This window comes from Oryctolagus cuniculus, chromosome X (genome assembly GCF_051225735.1).
Source record: "Oryctolagus cuniculus isolate XC-2025 breed Fujian yellow rabbit chromosome X, ASM5122573v1, whole genome shotgun sequence".
Taxonomy (NCBI): domain Eukaryota; kingdom Metazoa; phylum Chordata; class Mammalia; order Lagomorpha; family Leporidae; genus Oryctolagus; species Oryctolagus cuniculus.
In genome coordinates, this window is record NC_142888.1 from 10,476,675 (window position 1) to 10,496,187 (window position 19,513).

At 40.9% G+C, this 19,513-nt stretch overlaps 1 protein-coding gene across 8 annotated transcripts in view; it reads right to left on the bottom strand.

The window, feature by feature from the left end:
- Positions 1 to 19,513, bottom strand: part of PCYT1B (phosphate cytidylyltransferase 1B, choline) — a 123,554-nt gene that overhangs the window by 39,481 nt on the left and 64,560 nt on the right. For all 8 annotated transcript variants that reach the window (XM_008272466.5, XM_008272468.5, XM_089324872.1 and 5 more), the window contains one exon: positions 14,163 to 14,279. In XM_008272466.5, the coding sequence (XP_008270688.1) occupies positions 14,163 to 14,279 (117 nt within the window). The remainder of the gene's footprint in view (positions 1 to 14,162; positions 14,280 to 19,513) is intronic.

Below are 19,513 nucleotides of genomic sequence, written 5' to 3' on the forward strand. Positions count from 1 at the left end.
CAGAGATTGGACTTTGTAGTCCAACAGGCTTGAGTTCTAATCCCAGCTCTGCTACTTACAACTGGGAGACTTACTCAAAATCTCCAAGCCTCAGTTGCCTGGTCTTTGAAATAGAATGAAGCTTTGAGAGTTAAACTTGATAATCCATATGAGCAGAGAACAACGCTCAATAATACTGGCCATTTATTAGTACTAGTAGTAATATCAGTCATTTAGACAGCCATTCCTTTGAATCTTGTGTGCTATATTTTTCCTGTGCCTGCTGCTAGCAGGTGTCCATGCCTCATGGTATACACTTTGCAGAAGCTGTGAAGCTCAAGTTGCTGGTAGAGAGCCTGGCTTCCTGGATGCTATTTTCCCAAAGCCATAGCTACTTGGGAAAGAAGAGAATGACAGAAACGTTTCCTCCAAACTGCAAGGAAAAGACCAAATGTTTGCAGATCCTATAAGTAGCAGGGGCTAAGCAGCAGAGTCTAAAGAGAGATGAAGACACAAAGCCCTAGGCACTGAGGTTCCCACATGGACATAGACTGCAGGTGCCTCGCCTGTGACAGGTGCAGCAAGTCTGCTTCTAGTAATTATGAGGGCTCCAGTGATGAAGGCAGTACAAAAATAGCACTGGCTTGAAAAGTGAAGTCCCTCTCCTGTTTCTATGTACATTTGGAACATTTGACTCTGGGGAGGTGAAGAGAGTCTAAGGATAACTAAGACTGAACTTCAAGCAAAATAGTATGTTACAGAAAAGTTTACCTTCAATTAAAATATAATAGACATAAACCGAGGCTATGGAATAATATTATATCTATTATAGTAGCAATAGTATGTATGTTTATTGGTGTTATTTTTATTCTCTTCCTATGAGGCAGAGGTGGGTATTTGATGACTCTTAACCCTTAAAAAAACATATAGAGAAGACGATTCTGAATGAATTTTATTTTCTTGACCTGTTTTTAAATAACATGAACTGGGGCCAGTGCTGTAGTGTAGCAGGTAAAGCCACCACCTGCAGTGCCAGCATCCCATATGGGTGCCAGTTTGAGTCCTGGATGCTCCATTTCCAATCTAGTTCCCTGCTGATGCACCTAGGAAACCAGCAGAGGATGGCCCAAGTGCTTGGGCCCCTGCACTTACTGGGGGACCCAGAAGAAGCTCCTGGCTCCTGGCTTCAGATGGGCCCATCTCTGACTGTGGAGACCATTTGGGGAGTGGATCGGTGGGTGGAAGTTATCTCTCTCTCTAACTCTACCTTTCAAAATAAAGAAATCATTTATAAAAAAAAAAAGTGCATGGAAGAAGGAATTAAACATTTGAAAAAAGTAAATGACATGAACTTTTAAGTTAAAATGGGGGGAAAAGGGCTTTAAAACTGGATAGTCTTGGCCGGCGCCGCGGCTCACTAGGCTAATCCTCCGCCTAGCAGCACTGGCACACAGGGTTCTAGTCCTGGTCGGGGCGCCGGATTCTGTCCCGGTTGCCCCTCTTCCAGACCATCTCTCTGCTGTGGCCAGGGAGTGCAGTGGAGGATGGCCCAAGTGCTTGGGCCCTGCACCCCATGGGAGACCAGGAGAAGCATCTGGCTCCTGCCATCGGATCAGCGCGGTGCGCTGGCCGCGGCAGCCATTGGAGGGTGAACCAACAGCAAAAGGAAGACCTCTCTGTCTCTCTCTCACTGTCCACTCTGCCTGTCAAAAAAAAAAAAAAAAAAAAAGTGGATAGTCTCAATTCATTAAAATAATGCCAACAAGGTCAGCTTGCATAGAGAAATTTTCAAGTCACTACTGGCTACATGTTTAAAACATTAGAAATGCAGGTATTATAATCAAAATGTAAAACAGTGACAGTTGTTTCTGCGTAAGGTTCAGAAGTAGACTGTAGTACCTCTAGTTATCACAGTTTCTGTTCTTTCTAATAAGTTATATCTGCCAAATATCAAGTGTATCCACCAAATTCCTGCCCATGTACTTGCCTCAACCTGAGTGGCTTCATGAGTGAAGCCCTCGTTCCACCCAGGGGAATTCCTATGGCAAACCTACCTACTTATTGTGAGGAGGACCACAGTTAATAGGGCAGACTCTTCCAACTCATCTTAAGTGTTTCATTTGCTGACTACACACAGAATATCAAGAGCCAGCCTTTCAGCTAACAACATAGAATACCTATTCCTTTTTTTTAAAAAAAAAAACGGCAGAGTTAGAGAGACAGAAAGGTCTTCCTTTTCCGTTGGTTCACCCCACAAATGGCCACTACAGCCGGCACACCGCGCTGATCCGAAGCCAGGAGCCAGGTGCTTCTCCTGGTCTCCCATGCCAGTGCAGGGCCCAAGGACCTGGGCCATCCTCCACTGCCTTCCTGGGCCACAGCAGAGAGCTGGACTGGAAGAGGAGCAACCGGGACAGAACCGGCGTCCCAACCGGGACTAGCACCCGAAGTGCCAGCACTGCAGGTGGAGGACTAGAACCCGAAGTGCCAGCACTGCAGGTGGAGGATTAGCCTAGTGAGCCGCGGCGATGGCCTACCTATTCCTTTTTTAAAAAACAAGTTAAAAATTTTAACTGACATAAAAATTGCATATAGTTATGGGATGTCACATGGTATTGTCATATGTAATGTACAATCAGGGAAATATATATATATGTCCTCAAACATTAACATTCCTTTATGATGAAAACATTCAAAATTCTTTTTTTTCTGTTTTGAAGAGAAATATACAGTACGTTATCACCCAACTGTGCAATAGAACAGAATACCTATTCCTAAAGGGCTCCTTAGTTTTCCTCAGTATAGAAGAGTCTGCCATTAAGTTGGTTTGTAATAAACCAAAAAGATACTCTAAGATCAAGGTATCCTCAAGCTAGGGTACACGTACCCCTAGTGGCTTGCAAAGACTTTTCAAGGGGCATCTGAGCACAAGGGTTTTAAAACAGTCAGTGTCCATATCCTCAACTTCCAGTGGTACCCTTTCCTACAATTAATGGACCTAAACAGTCTCTGTTCAAACCCACCCTTGCCCCACTGTAAAAAAGAAATGCACCATCTAAACCTTACTGTGTTGCATTTCAGGGGTTGAGGGGTTTAGTCTTTAAGCCAAACCAGGTAAAAAACTCATTTACTTATTATTCAAAATACCATGAACCTATAAAGGTTCCCTGTCTTTCTCTTACACACATTCCTTTGAGAGGTGAAGACTGGTGCTGGAAACTAAATGTGGAGGAATGGAGAATAATGCACAGTTTTACCTGGCAACTTTACCTCCTCTTCTCCCAAGTATTATCAGAGAACATGCTGATCTTGAGATACAGGCCCAGGAATTCAAAGCAAAAGGCGCATTGCAAAGTAATATTGAATGCTAAAAATGGATTTTTCATGTAGCTAGGAGTAAGCATTTTTCTAGCTATTCTCTATACTCATATTGAATCCTAAAAATGGCTTTTCTCTTGTAGTTAGGGGTAAGCAGTTTTTTTCCAGCTATTCACTTCAAAATCACTTTAATAAGCCAAAGGTATATAGGCTGGTACTGCTGCTGCTTAGAAATGTAACTGGAATATTTTCTGGAATTATCAAGATTTTCAGGTTACACTGAAGCATATGGATAAAACATTTACATGATTTTTTTTCAGATGCCATGTGCATAATTTTAAAAGAAAAGTAAAAAAACCTCTTTTATCAACTCACGTAAAATATTTGTTCCATTTAGAAACAATCCCTATCCTGTTTCATATAAAATGTTTATTTTCTATTTTTTCAGAATAAAAACTATCTACTTCCATACCAATTACTTTTTAGTAGTACATATCCCTTTTTATCTTTAAATATATGGTATCTAAAAAGATAATTTATTTCTGATTTTTATATTTTTATTTTTCCATAAAGCCAAACACTAGAATTTGCTACACACAAGCAATATTTAGAGAAAGAATAACATCCCTTTTCAAAATCATACTTCTCTCTTGATATATATGTTTATCTATAAATTACATTACCTTACTGTAAGTTTAGTACATTGATTCAGTGTTTTGTTTATAATCTATATTAGATCTACATTTTTTTATTTCTGTTTTATATATAACATTCTATAATTTATCAGTTTTTATAAACTCCTTGAAGTATATCAATATTTTTAAATTTATAATTATAATAATACATTTAATTATAAAGGTATTATCTTGGTTTTTAAGTTCTTAGTAGGTATGACACTGAGAATCCGTTTTGTCAATTAGGTTAGAAGTTGCTTCTGCAAATTTAGTAAGCTAAAACTGTAGCCCCCGATTTTTTTTTTTAATTAAGTTTTAAGCAAATGATGAAAACTTTTATCAAAAAGTATTGGATCATCAATGGTATAATGAGATTACCAATGCTTCCATTTTCCCAACCCTTTGGCATATATCTGGTTGTATATGCTGCTTTCAAATAAAAGAATAAGGGTTATAATTAAGAGTCATTTGATAACTCTTAACATAGCCTTTTGTTGTAATTCTCAGAAAGGGAGAAAGCAAATTATTCTAATTGCTTGGTAACAAATCCTTTTGCAATCTATTGTTTGCAACAATTTTGAAGGAGGATCTTAACAAACTGTCACTTGATACAGCATTAAAATTACTTTTGATAACAAGAATAATAAATCATTTTGTGATTTTTGGCAAATAACTCAGGAGTTCAAAGAATTGGGTAGCACCACTATAATACTCCTTTCATTCAAACACTTACATATGTAATAAGGAAAAATAGAAATAAAATTGATGTTAAACCCTGCCTCATTCTAGCAGGAAGTTATATTCATCCATAGGTACATCTACACATAAGAAGGTTCCATTCATTTCATTAAGTGATATGTTGCTGATTAAATTTGTTTACATATAAAATGATTATTTATCAAATTTATAATGTGTTCTTTGGTTACTTGTGTACTAATTTATATATTCATTTCAAAGAAGTATGATAGAATGATAATTAAAACAGCTACAAGCATTAAAACACATCACATTAGGAAAAATTGTAGAAGAAAAGCAGAATGAAAATACAAGTTTAAGGAGAAAAAGGGAAATTTGTAAAATATTTGAAAGTGAAAAAGGCTTGTTATATATTCTGTAAATATAAGATGGTGTGTTTCAAAGCATATAGTATTTAGACACCATGGTATGCATTTAAGCAATTAAGTAACAACTCCGATTTTAAAATGTGAATATTGGATTTTTGGTTTCTATCTGGCATGTAAAAAACTTAAATGTTGCCACTGCATTCTAACAGTAAGAAAGAAGTTGAACATACTGAAAAATCAGTGATAGTTCTTAGATCTATCAGAAAAATCAGGTCACAGGGCAAACTGCTGCCCCCCAGTTGGAGAGACAGACAAGCAGGTGCAGATTTGTAACTTACTGGAGCAGAACGCCCTAAGTAGAATCCTCCAAGGAAATCAGTGCTGGGCTTGGGCTTAAACTGACAGATTGTGAGGGGCTTAGTGTGGACAAGTCTGAGAGTTTAAAACTCCAGGGGCACACAATCTTGGGAAATCCTCACACTTTTGTGAGTTTTACCACCAGGAGTTCTACCTGGTCCTCAGAGTACGTGTGGGAGAAAAATTCCCTTGTGGGTCTAGCAGGGGAAGGAGAAAAAGAACCATTCTGAAATATGCCAGAGCACCGTGTTCTTTAAAAACACCTGCTCTGGCCGGCGCTGCGGCTCAATAGGCTAATCCTCCGCCTTGTGGCACCAGCACTCCGGGTTCTAGTCCCTGTCGGGGCGCCGGATTCTGTCCTGGTTGCCCCTCTTCCAGGCCAGCTCTCTGCTGTGGCCAGGGAGTGCAGTGGAGGATGGCCCAAGTGCTTGGGCCCTGCACTCCGTGGGAGTCCAGGATAAGCACCTGGCTCCTGCCATCGGATCAGCGCAGTGCACCGGCCACGGCGGCCATTGGAGGGTGAACCAATGGCAAAGGAAGACCTTTCTCTCTGTCTCTCTCTCTCACTGTCCACTCTGCCTGTCAAAAAATAAATAAATAAATAAATAAATAAATAAATAAAAAAAAACACCTGCTCTGAGCAGAAACTATTTTTTAAAGAAAAAAATTAAGGCAGGGAAGAGAGAATCATCCATCTTCAAGTTCACTGTTGGATGGCTGCCATGGCTGGAGTTGGGTTGGTCCAAAGCCAGGAGCCAGGTGCTTTTTCTAGGTGTCCAATGTGGGTGACAGGGGCCCAAGCATTTGGGCCATCTTCTGCTTTTCCAGGTGCATTAGTAGGGAGCTGGATCAAAAGTGGCGGCAGTTTTACCTGCTATGCCACAGTGCCAGCCCCAAGGAAAAATCATTTTATCTGAGTAGCCTGGGGATTCACTGGAACCTAACCTACCTAGGGGAACGAAATTCCAGATTTCAGCCCTCTCAGCTCTTCTTATCTCACATGAGTGGAGAAGAAATAATACTGACAAACACTGGTGAAGTTCACAGTTCAGGACATGGGTTCAACAAAAAACTGAGAACTAATTATAGGACCATAGAATGCTTTCTCTCTTCCTACAACTTGCCTCTGCTTAACTAAAGGCCTATTTACTGCAGTTCCTTTTACCTACAACTTCAACTCTGCCTTTCAACAAAAAAACTACAAGGCACACCAAAAGGCAAAGAACACAGTTTGAAGAGACTGAACATGCATCCGAACCACAGTCAGATTGTCAGGAATGTTAAGATTATCAAACCAGGATTTTTTAAAAAAAAAAAACTATGATTAACATGCCATCAGAAATGGACCAATACAGCTGACAGAAATTGGTGAGGACATAGTAAACTCAACAGTACCATCAATCAATTGGATATAATTAACATCCATAGACTAATCCATCCAACAACAGAAGAATATATATTCTTCTTAAGCTCACATGGAACATTCATTCGCTAAGTCAGACCACATTATGGGCCATAAAATATATCTTAACAAATGTAAAAGAATAGAAATCGTACTATGTCTGTTCTCAGGCCATAATGGAATTAAATTAGAAATCAATAACAAAATGTTAAGTGGAAAAATCCCAAAATATTTGGAGATTAAATAACACATATCTAAATAATATATGGAATAAAAAATCTCAGAAATTTAAAAGCATTTTGAATTACATAAAAATTAAAATATAAAATCAAAATTGTGGGATGTAGTGAAAGTAGTGCTTAGAGGGAAATCTGTAACATTGATGCATATATTAGGAAAAAAGATCTAAAATAAATAACCTAAGTTTCCACTTAGGAAAATAGAAGAGGAAGAGCAATTAGATCCAAAGTAAACAGAAGAAAAAAGAAATAATGAAAACTAGAGCAGAAATCAATGAAATTGAAAATTGGAAATCAATAGAAAAAAAAACAAAATATAATTCCTTGAAAAATTCAACAAAATCAATAAGCCTCTAGTCAGGCTAATAAAGATTAAAGGAAAAAAGACAAATTACTAATATCAGAAATGAAAGCAAGAGGCCAGCATTGTGGCATAGCAGGTAAAGCTGCTGCCTGTGACACTGGCATCCCATATGGGCACCAGTTCAAGACCCAGCTGCTCCCTGCTGATGCACCTGGGAAACCAGTGGGAGATGGTCCATGGGCTTGGGCCTCTGCATCCATGTGGAAAACATGGAAGAGGCTCCTGGCTCATGGCTTCAGCTTGGCCTAGCCCCAGCCATTGCAGCCATTTGTGAGTGAACCAGTAGATGGAAGATCTCTCTCTCTTCTTGTTTCTCCCTCTCTCTCTGTAACTCTGCCTTTCAAATAAATAAATAAATATTTAAAAAAAGAAATGAAAGCAAGACCATCACTATAGTTTACCTGGACACTAAAAAGACAATAAAGGAATACCGTGAATAACTCTATGCTGACAAATTTGATAACCTAGATTAAATGGACCAATTCCTTAAAAGACACAATTTATCAAGTCTCACACAAGAAGAGACATATGAATAGGCCTGTATCTGTTTTAAAAATCAAATCAATAATTAATAACCATCCAAAACAGAAAGTACAAAGTTAACATTGGTTAACTGGTGAATTCTACCAAACATTTAAAGAATAAAATATACCAATTTTCTATAATCTCTTCCAGAAGATAGAAGCAGAGGTATTTCTTCCTAATTCATTATATGTGGTCAGTATTACTGTTATCCCAAAATCAGACAAAAATTACAAGGAAAAAAACCTACAGATTAATAACTGTCTTGAACATAGATGCAAAAAATCCTCAACAGAATATTAGCAAATAGCATTTAATGATATGTAAAAAAATTATACACCATTCCCAAATGGGAGTTATCACAAGTATGTAATGCTGGTTTAACACTCAAAAATGATTAATGCAATCCATCATATCAACAGCTAAGAAGAAAAATCGCATGATCATATCAGTAGGTGCAGAAAAACAGTCTGACAAAATAAGACATTGATTATTTAAAAAAAAAACAACTCAGCAAATTAGGAGTGGAGGGGGACTTCCTCAACTTAATAAAGAACGTCTGCAAAAACTTACAGTTAACTTCATATTTAGTGGTGAGAAACTTGAAACTTTCCCACTAAGATTAGGAACAAGGCAAGAATAATGCTCTCCCAATTGCTTTTCAAAGTTGTACTGGAAGTCCTAGCTAATAAAAAAAGGGGGAATACATATGCAGCTCATGGGATTTGAGCTCCAGTACCATGCCCACACAGCAGTTGGCCTACACACAGGAGTCTGTTTAACAGACTCAGGATTAATAGAGACAAATAAAATATAGGATACCATTAAAATTGATAGAATGGTTAAAAGATATTTCATAGTATTATAATCCAATTATTTTTAAATAGTATAAGAAATCTGTAGAGAAAATACATACAGAAACTATTCTTTATATTGCCTGTGATTTATTTCTTATTGTCACTGTCTCCAGAAGTCTATGCTCCACTTTTTATAGTTTCCTGTAGTGTTGTTTCAATTCTCATCCGTAATCTATTCGTTGTCACTTATGAAAGGATATGACCTCCATGGTCATTTAGGTAATTTAACATGCCCCTGGCTTCCACAGAGAGCCCATACACTAGCCTTGAAGGGGTATCTGAATTTCTTTGTAAGTTGCTACAGAAGACATTGTTCATTGCATTATTTAAAGTCCCATATTCAGGCCGGTGCCGCGGCTCACTAGGCTAATCCTCCGCCTAGCGGCGCCGGCACACCAGGTTCTAGTCCCGGTCGGGGCGCCGGATTCTGGCCCGGTTGCCCCTCTTCCAGGTCAGCTCTCTGCTGTGGCCAGGGAGTGCAGTGGAGGATGGCCCAAGTGCTTGGGCCCTGCACCCCATGGGAGACCAGGAAAAGCTCCTGGCTCCTGGCTCCTGCCATCGGATCAGCGCGGTGCGACGGCCACAGTGCGCTGGCCGCGGCGGCCATTGGAGGGTGAACCAACGGCAAAGGAAGACCTTTCTCTCTGTCTCTCTCTCTCACTGTCCACTCTGCCTGTCAAAAATAAATAAATAAATAAAAATAAAGTCCCATATTCAGTGACCTCTGAAACACTTATCCCGGAACTCAGAGAAGGAAAGATAGATCTTCCTCATGGAGCAGTATTAGCTGGTGGAGTTTGAGAACTACAGAGAATTGCAGGATTTTTTGGTAGGAAATCTGCCCCTCCTCTGCTTTACTTCTTGGCTCCCAACTCCTGCTCATATTAATTGTCCTAAGTGTTAAATTGTCTGTGCTGGTCTGGAAAGCTTTCCGTAAGACAAACAAATTCACAAAAATGGCATTGCTGTAGCTGCCATGGCTGCTGCACTTGCCCCAGTGTCGTCCTCACTGGCGAGAAGAATGCTGTGCAGGCAAATTGGATATTTTGGCTTTTGTGTGCCCTCTGTTCATTCATGCATTCATTCTGCACAAACATCACCTCCTCTGAGAGGCCTTCCCTGACCTTCCTACCAAAAACATCCCTCCTTCCTGCACCCAGTCACTCTCCTTTCTCTATTTTATATTTCCTCATAGTACCTCAACTGCGTATTTACTGTTTCGTGGGCCATTTCTGCCTTCTCCGCAGACTGTTAAGTTCTCTGGGGACATAGTGTGTTTTTTGATGGCTACATTCCCACTGAAGAGTGCCTGGCACATAGTAAGTGTTCAGTAAACAGCTGGTGAGTAGAGTCATCATTCACTGAATCAGTGAAACCACTGTTGTTGCCTAATGACCTAGAGAGGTGCTCAGGTTAATTTCCTGCCTTCTCCACTTTACAAGAATGTACTGAAAGCTGCACATTTCCTTTCATCTTACTTTGGGTGTGATAACCCAGGGCCATGGCTTGTGTACCTATTAACTGTGACTGACTCATTAGCACCTCCAAACCCAGGTTACCCAATGACCAAAGCCCAAAGAAATGCTGCAAAGTTGTGTCCCCACCCTCAGTAGACTAGGACAAGATTCTGGTAGTAATGCTCATATTCATTCATATTCTCCCTCCCTGCCTCCCTCTCTCCCTCTCTACCTCTCTCCCTGTACCTTTCAAATAAAATGAAAATAATTCAATTACACAATTTTAAAGGGGATGTAGGCATTTGGCACAGTGATTAACTTGCTGTTTGGGATGCTTACATCATATATCAGATTACCTGCTTTGAGTCCTGGCTTCTCCACTCCTGATCCAGCTTCCTGCTAATGCACACCCTGGGAAGCAGCAGATAATGGCTCTAGTACTTGGGTCTCTGCCACCCACATGGGAGACTTGGACTGAGCTCCAGGCTCAAGGCTATGGCCTTGCCCAGCTCAGACTGTTGCACACATTTGGGAGTAAATCACCAGAAGGGGATGATTCATTCTCATTCATTCTTTCTCCCTCCCTCCCTGCCTCCCTCCCTCACCTTCTCACCCCCTCCTTCTCTCCCCCCTTCCCCTCTTCCCATCTCCTTCTCTCCTCCTCCCTCTCTGCCTTGCTCACATCTTCCAAATGAATGAAAATAAAGAAATAAAAACTTCAAAAAATAAATGTTTTTCTATTCAGGATAAATGGATAATGTGATCAGACGTCACAGTCCCTGCCTGTTCTGCATTCCATCTGCACAACTTCCGTAGTAACCACTACCTTTCACCACCTCTTCCTTCTGGAAAGAATTCTAGTCAGTGGCCATGTGCCCATGTGGTCATCACTCTCAGCAAATTTATACTAGGGTTCCTCTTAAATATCCAAAATGTAGGGTTTTTGTTTGTTTGTTTGTTTGTTTGTTTTTTGACAGGCAGAGTTAGAGAGAGAGAGACAGAGAGAAAGGGCTTCCTTTTCTGTTGGTTCACCCCCCAAGTGGCTGCTATGGCAGTCGTGCTGTGCCGATCCGAAGCCAGGAGCCAGGTGCTTCCTCCTGGTCTCCCATGCGGGTGCAGGGCCCAAGCACTTGGGCCATCCTCCACTGCCTTCCTGGGCCACAGCAGAGAGCTGGACTGGAAGAGGGGCAACCGGGACAGAATCCAGAGCCCCGAACGGGACTAAAACCCGGGGTGCTGGTGCTGCAGGCAGAGGATTAGCCTAGTGAGCCCCAGTGCTGGCCCCAAAATGTAGTTTTAAACTTGAAAAAAATAACATAACTTAAGCAACAGGTACTAGCAGACTTACTAGCACCTTTTTCTCACGGTGGAGGTGTTTGGGTCAATACTAACCCATTACACGTAATGCTACAAAAACCCCTCACGGCAAATGGATGTGCCATTTGCAGAAACTGAAGAAGTGAGGTGCAGATGCAGGTCTCCCTGGTCGGTTCCCGTCTCTTTTACCCAAATTGAAATAGGTGGGCCTTCAGGAAGGGAAACATTTCAATCACTTCTAACCATGCTTCTCTTTCTCTAGGCTTAGGAAATCAGTCATTCCCTTCACTGTGACCCATGATCCCCTGGGTGTACAAATCTCCACTTTTTTTTTACTTTCCTTATCTTTGTTCTTAAATCCTACTAGCTCCTCTTTTCCAGTTTATTATAATTTATATAATATGTTATTATGAATTAAAGTTGTCCCACTGTGCTTTGGAACACTAGAAATTGGTACTTCTGTCTGACTTGCTTCAGAACCCGTTATTCAGCTCCTTTTTATTCCTCCATCCTTTCCAGCCTCTAGTGAACACTGTTCTAAGTTCAGATGGACTACTTAAAAAAAATTAATGTAGTTATTTGAAAGGCAGAATGGTGGTGGTGGGTGGGTGGGTGGAGATCTGTGTGCTGGTTCACTCCCCAGATGGCCACAGCAGGTAGATGTAGGCTAGGTTGAAGCCATCAGCCAGGAACTGCATCCTGGTCTCCCACCTGGGTGGTAGGGCCACCTTCCGCTGCCTGATTGGAAGCAGGGCAGCCGGGATGCCGCTCTCTGATGTGGGGTGCCGCATTGCAAGTGGTGGCTTTTACCCGCTTTAGCTTCCATATATATGTGAACCTACAGTATTTGTCTTTCTGCAGGTGGCTTGTTTCACTTAACAGAACGATCTACAGTTCTGTCTACATCTCTGAAAATGTCAGGATTTCCTTCCTTGTTATGGTTCAGTAGTATTCCATTGTGACGTATACCACGTTGTGTTTATCCATCAGTGGGCATCTGGGCTGATTCCATAGCTTGGCTGTTGTGAGGAGTGCAACTGTCTCTTTCATGTGCTGATTTTGTTTCTAGATCTTCTGTTTCCCTTTTTAATTCTGACAATTTTTGCTTCGTATATTTTGGTGTCTATTATTAGATTTGCATAGGTTGACAATTATACCTTCTTTCTACTGAACCTTTTGGTAATATCTTGTTTTATTAATATATTCTTTGTCTCTGGCATCCTTGTTTGATTTAAAGCCATTTTGTCTGATACTAGAGTAGACACTGCTGCCCAGTTTTGGTTACTGTATGCATGGGGTATCTTTTCTGTCCATTCCCTTTGAGCCTTGTTGTGCCTGTGACTCCAAAGTCAGAATTGTGCAGGTGACATTTAGTGGGATCGATTTTTTTTAATCTCCACTGTGCCAATGTCTGTCTTTTGGTTGGCAAATTTAGTCCATGTACATTTCATTACTGATAAGGAAATCTCCACTTCTTTACTGCACTATATAAATTTAACTAATTAGGACTGTGTTAAGCCACTAGTGTTAGCACAACATCATTCTAAGTGCTGTGGGTCACACAAAGGGAATAGACAATGACTTTATTTGCCCTTAATCATCCTGAACTTCCTCAAGATTTGAAATCAGAATAATATTGCTTTTTCCCTAACTCTCTAGAAAATGCTATATACATGCCCCAAGCAATAGGAGAAAAACATTAATGGAAAACATGAAGCAATTGCCCTGGATGGTATTATCTGTCTCTCTGAAGATCAGTGGTATACAATGCCATGATGTCATTTCCTCTATAGTTTTTTTTTTAAGATTTTTTTATTTGGAACTCAGAGTTATAGAGAAAGGGGGAGAAAGAGAGAGAGAGAGAGGGAGGGAGAGAGGGAGGGAGGGAGGGAGGGGTGAGGAGCGAGGAGCGAGGAGCAAGGAGTGAGGAGTGAGAGCTGGGCCAAGCCAAAGCCAGGAGATTATTCCAGGTCTCCCATTTGGGTGTCAGAGACCTAAACACCTGGGTCATCTTCTGCCTCTTCTAGCCCATTAGGGAGCTGGATCGGAAGCAGAGCAGCCTGGGATTGAACTAGGGCCTATAAGAGATGCCGCTGTTGCAGGTGGCCCCTCTTCTGTAGTTTTTTTTTTTAATTATGTATTTTTTTGAGAGGCAGAGAGGAAGAGAGAGATACCAAGACAGAGAGCTCCCATCTGCTGGTTCACTTCCTAAAGACCCACAACAACCAGGGCTGGGTAACACTGGAACCAGGAATTGGAAACTGAATCCAACTCTCCCACAAAGGTGGCAGGAACCCAAATACTTGGGCCATCACTGTTGCTCTCCAAGATCTTCACTGAGATGAAATTGGAGTCAGGAACCATGGCTAGGAACTGAACCCAGGAACTCTGTTTTGGGACACTAGAGTTTTAACCACTAGGCTAAACATCTGCTTCTACCCCTATAGCTTTCTAAATATCATTTTGAATTTTAGTTAGTGAACAAGTAATCCAGTATGAGCTGAATTGGAAGCATAAACAATGTCAGATTCTATTGATGGAACTCTGAAAGGGACCCTTTTTAGGAAGCATAGTACAAAGGAGTTTTCTGGACAAAGAGAAAATGTTCTTACCTCCTACCAACAAGTAGCTGTTGGGAAACAGTGTTTTTGCTTGCATAAGTGCCCTTGCATGACCTGAGTGGAAGAGGTCAAATATTCCATCTGCATATACTCTGACAGGCCTGTCAACTGTGGAAGAAAGAAATCACTGTTAACACAACTGCTGAATAACAAATCCGAGTTACTCTCCATCAGTACAGCTCCATAAGAAAGTTTACATGCGTAAGACACAATCTCTATGTACCATCAACTTCAGATTGGTATGTGAAATTGACTTTAAAAACAGGTTCTTCTTGGGCTGGCGCTGTGGCATAGTGGGCTAAGCCTCTGCCTGCTGTGCTGGAATCCCATATGGATATCAGTTTTAGTCCCGGCTGCTCCACTTCTTTTTTTTTTTTTTAAGATTGATTTTATTTATAAAAGGTTATAGAGAGAGACAGAGACAGAGGTCTTCCATCTGCTGGTTCACTCCCCAGATGGCCGCAACGGCTGGAGCTGTGCCGATCCGAAGCCAGGAGCCAGGGGCTTCTTCCAGGTCTCCCACGTGGGTGCAGGGGCCCAAGGACTTCAGCCGTCTTCTACTGCTTTCCCAGGCCATAGCAGAGAGCTGGATCAGAAGAGGAGCAGCTGGGACTAGAACTGGTGCCAGGGCTTTAACTTGCTGTGCCACAGCACTGGCCCCTGCTCCACTTCTGACCCAGCTCTCTGCTATGGCCTGGGAAAGCAGTAGATGATGGCCCAAGTCTTTGGGCCCCTGCACCAGTGTGGGAGACCCAGAGGAAGCTCCTGGCTCCTGGCTTCAGATTGGCTCAGCTCCTGTTGTTGCAACCATCTGGGGAGTGAACCACTGGATGGAGGACCTTTCTCTTTGTCTCTCCATCTCTCTGTAACTCTTCCTCTCAAATAAATAAATACAATCTTTAAAGAACAGGTTCTTCTTAAGATATCAAAATATAGTAAGAGCAACAAAATTAAAATCAAACTGGAACATACGTTGCTGTCCAACAGGAAAGACAAACAGAGCATTGGGTATTTCTCTCAACCCAGAGTGGAGCCTGGATGTCTGAGCCAGAGCCTGGCAGGAACATCAAGGTAGGGGTAACTGAAGAGCCCAATAGAAAGGACATGTGACTTCATCCTTGTCTGACAGTCCTAAGCGAAGACCCCAAGTCTTGTTCCCTGCTAGAGTCTGCTCATGGCACTCAGACATAACTTTGAGCCTTTCTTACCAGGTCTGAAGTCAGCCATGGTAGGAGGGTTTACACCATACAAACTGGCAAATGCTGTAGATCATGGATTATTCCCCCTTGGAAGGCCAGTGGTTAACATTTACCAGCATGTTAGTGCACAAGGCCACCATAACCTCTTTGGCATCATAAGAGATGGGGAGCCACATGATGCAAAAGGGAATGAAGTCGGGGTGTAAATGTTGCACATGGGGGTGGTGCTTAGGGTTGGAAGTGAGCAAGCAACACTATAGTCCTTCCTAGATATAAAGATCAAAAGTGAAGAGGCCACACACGGTAGACACTGATAGTAGCATATGGTGCTCTGGGAAGTGCCATTCCATGAGGAAGAGGGACATACTTCACCACCACCTCCTGGGAGGCAAGCGACTATACTTGAAACGGCAGGATGACAGTATTGCCAAGCCAGGACAAAGTCCCAACCCCTTCCAGTCAGAAGTACCAAGAAAGAACTTAGAAAACAAAAATGGTAATGACAGTGGACAAGAGGGTGCAACAACATTTTGGGAAGTTGATGATCAAGTTCTGAATGCTTACAAGGAGTAAGAATGAAGAGTGCAGCACACAGGGAAAGGGCTCACTGGACTTCCTTGTAAGCCTAACAGGCATCCTGACTTTTTAAAATGTATGCATAATGTTGATTTTACAAAAACACGTTTTTAAAAGAAGGAAATCAATGCAAACTTCTATTGAATGAACTTTAAGACTTAGATTTTTTTTTTAAATGGGAGGGATAGGTGTTATGTTGCAGCAGGTTAAGTCACTACTTGGGATGCCTGTATCCCCTATCAGAGTGCCTGGGATCGAGTTCCACCTCTGCTTCCAATCCAGCTTCCTGCTGGATTAAATACTGATGGGTTAAATACTTGGGTCCCCTCTACCCATATGGGAGACCTGGATTGAGTTCCTAGCTCCTGGCTTCAGCTTGGCCCAGCCCTAGCTGTTGAAGGCATATGAGAAGAGAACCACTGGATGGAAGATTCATATTTCTCTCTCTCTCTCTCTCTCTCTATATATATATATATATATACACACATATATATATCATTTCAAATAAGTAATCTTAAATACTTAGATTTAAAATCATGATAGCTTCTTGATGCAATGCAACTTCAATAATTTGAAACATACAGAAATGCTACATTAATAAATTCAGATGATACACTGTTTTTAATAAATTAAATTTCTCTAATAAAAATTGAGACACTTTATGTCACATTGGGAATTGCAATTATTTCCAATCATACACTATTTTGAAAAGGCAGAATTGCCTTTGCAAGATTATACTGTATTCTAAATAAGGCACAGTAAATAGAAATGCTTTGAAATAACAAACTGTCTAATGAGGGATCCTTGGTTTCAATGCTCTTATTCAATTTGAATTCAATTGAGGAAAATTTGTTTTAAGATATAAATCCCAGGGGAACGCAGATGGCAGTTTTGTAGAACTTTTTGTTAATGATTCAGAGGTGATCAAGATAAATGAATTCAGGAAGCAAGGAAGAAAACAAGTAAAGAAATATGACATAATTACCGAGAAAAAAAGCCATTTAGGAAATCTGGAAAGTATTTGCAGAATTGATTTTGCAGTAAGCTTACTTTTTAAAAGTGTAGTGTGTCAGCAATTTCATACTGGAAAACTCGGCAGGATCAAAACCAAGACAAAACAAAAAACAGGGATCTGATTTGTCTCTTGACAAATAAACTTTAAGGTAAAAGAAAACAAGAGAAAGAGAGAAGGAATGGGGATCTGCAGATTGAAAGACTTAAAAGCCATATCAATCTACTGTCATGTGTGGACTTTAGATTTGAGTTAAAACACGCTATCAATAAATGGTGAAATAACAGGAAATTGAATGCTGGATATCTGATTATCTTAAAGAATTACGGTAAAATAATGGTAAAATGGGTTTTTTAAGATTTTACTTTTATTTATTTGAAAGGCAGAGTAACAGAGAGAGGAGGAGAGACAAAGAGAAATCTTCTGCCCTCTAGTTCACTCCCAAAATGGCTACAAGACCCAGGGCTGGACGAGGCTGAAGCAAGGAGCCTGGAACTCCATCCATCTCTCTCTTCCACATGGGTGCAGGGGCCTAAGCACTTGGGCTATCACCTGCTGCCTTCCCAGCTGCATTAGTAGGGAGCTTGATTGAAAGCGGAACAGCTAGGGCTCAAACTGGTGCCCATATGGGATGCCAGTGTCACAGGTGGTAGCTTAACCCACTGTACCACAATGCTGGCCCTTTAATATAAACTAGAGTTCTTATTTTCTAGACACTTATCTAGACCAGGAGGAAGTATCTGGCTCCTGGCTTTGGATCAGCGCGGTGCGCCGGCTGCAGCGCGCTGGCCACAGCGGCCACTGAGGGGTGAACCAACGGAAAAAGGAAGACCTTTCTGTCTCTCTCACTGTCCACTCTGCCTGTCAAAAAAAAAAAAAAAACTCATGGATTATTTGGTAGCCTCATTTATACATGAGCATTAAGTCTTGTTAGTTCTTCTCTTCCTTTTACTAAATAATTGAATAAAAGAAATAAAAATTGTAATGATGGTGATGACTGACTATACCCAGCAATCTAGGAAGTTTGGAATAGATATGGTGGGAGATGAGATGCAGAGAATGTAAGAGTTTATGGTATTAAGGAGGCAATCTTGGGGTATCCTTTACATATTGTTGAGTTGCCGCATCTCATGTTACAAAGCCCGAGTGTGCAGCCTGGCTCAGATAAGTCTGTGTGCATCTGGGGAGTGAATCAGTAGATGGCAGCTGTTTTTCTATCTCTCACTCAAAGTAAAAATTCTAAAAAGATAAAGGAAAACAGAAAATTATGACATATTAAGCCATAGAAATAATGTACAAATCACACAATATGATAATACTTCATAAAGTTCATGGAAAATAGAATTAAAAGGTAAGTTGATTTTGGTTAAAAAAAAAACAACTTGAAACCCATGCATACAGAAGTCTCACAAAGTTCATGAAAAATGTATATTATAGAAAACTATACATGGATTTCAAAAATTTTTACAACAAAATAAACGTTTAGTTCCATTTTCCTTTTGGAAAATTTGTATACTACTTTCATTTTACAGATTGGGAAGCTGAAGTTAACCTTCTGAGAGGTTAAATAACTTTAAACATATTATTTAACCAGTAAGTAGTTGAACTTGTTTTTACCAGCTTTGTCTCACCTGGTAGTTCTAGACACTTATCTAGAAATACTTGTGAGATGAAATGATAGAAAGCCTGGAATTTTGTTTGAAATCATTTCAGAGGAGAGAGTAGACGGGGCGGACGTGGAGCACGACTGACCTTGATGGCTGTTAGGTATGAGGGACAGATACATGATAGTTCATTATATTATTCTGCTTTTGTGTGTGGTTGAAATTCTCTTATAAATAAAGCTTTCAACAAATATTAGCATGACTTTTTTAGTTAGTTTGTATGATGGTTTTAATCTTTTGTTTGAGATTTTTCCAGTCATCCTTTTAGACATGGGTGGGGGGTTGGAGGGAGTGGCTCTCCGGAGCCTCTAAGTTGGGAAGCTCTGGCCTGTGGAGCTGGAGGTTTGGCAGCATCAGAAGTCAAAGCACAACCGTGGCATTGGTGAAGAGACATGCTGGTGGCTCTCAATGACCTCTGCATCCTGGTGCCCATGACTTTGTGTAATCCCCTTCCCTTGAAGTGTGTGTGGGATATGTGGCTTGCTCCTAGCCAGTAGAATATGGAAAAGGTGATAAAGTCACTCTCATAGCTTTGTTACGTTATATACGACTCCATATTGCTAGCAGATGTATTATCTCTCTGTCTCCCCTGGTGGCTTTGGAGAAGCAAGCTGCCATGTTGTGAGAGAGCTACATGGCAAGGCACTGCAGGTGGCATATAGGAGCTGAGGATGGCCTCTGGCTGACAACCAGTAAGCAGGTAGACCTTTTGTCTTACAGTCACAAATTCTGACAAGTTGAGTGAGCTTGGAAGTGGATCTGCTTACCAGTCAATTACTAGATGAGAACTAAGCGCTGGGTGACCTTGAGCAGAGGACTCAGCTGAGCCAGGCTCAGACTCTTGACTGACCCATTGAAATGAGATTATATACATGTGTTGTTTCAAACCAC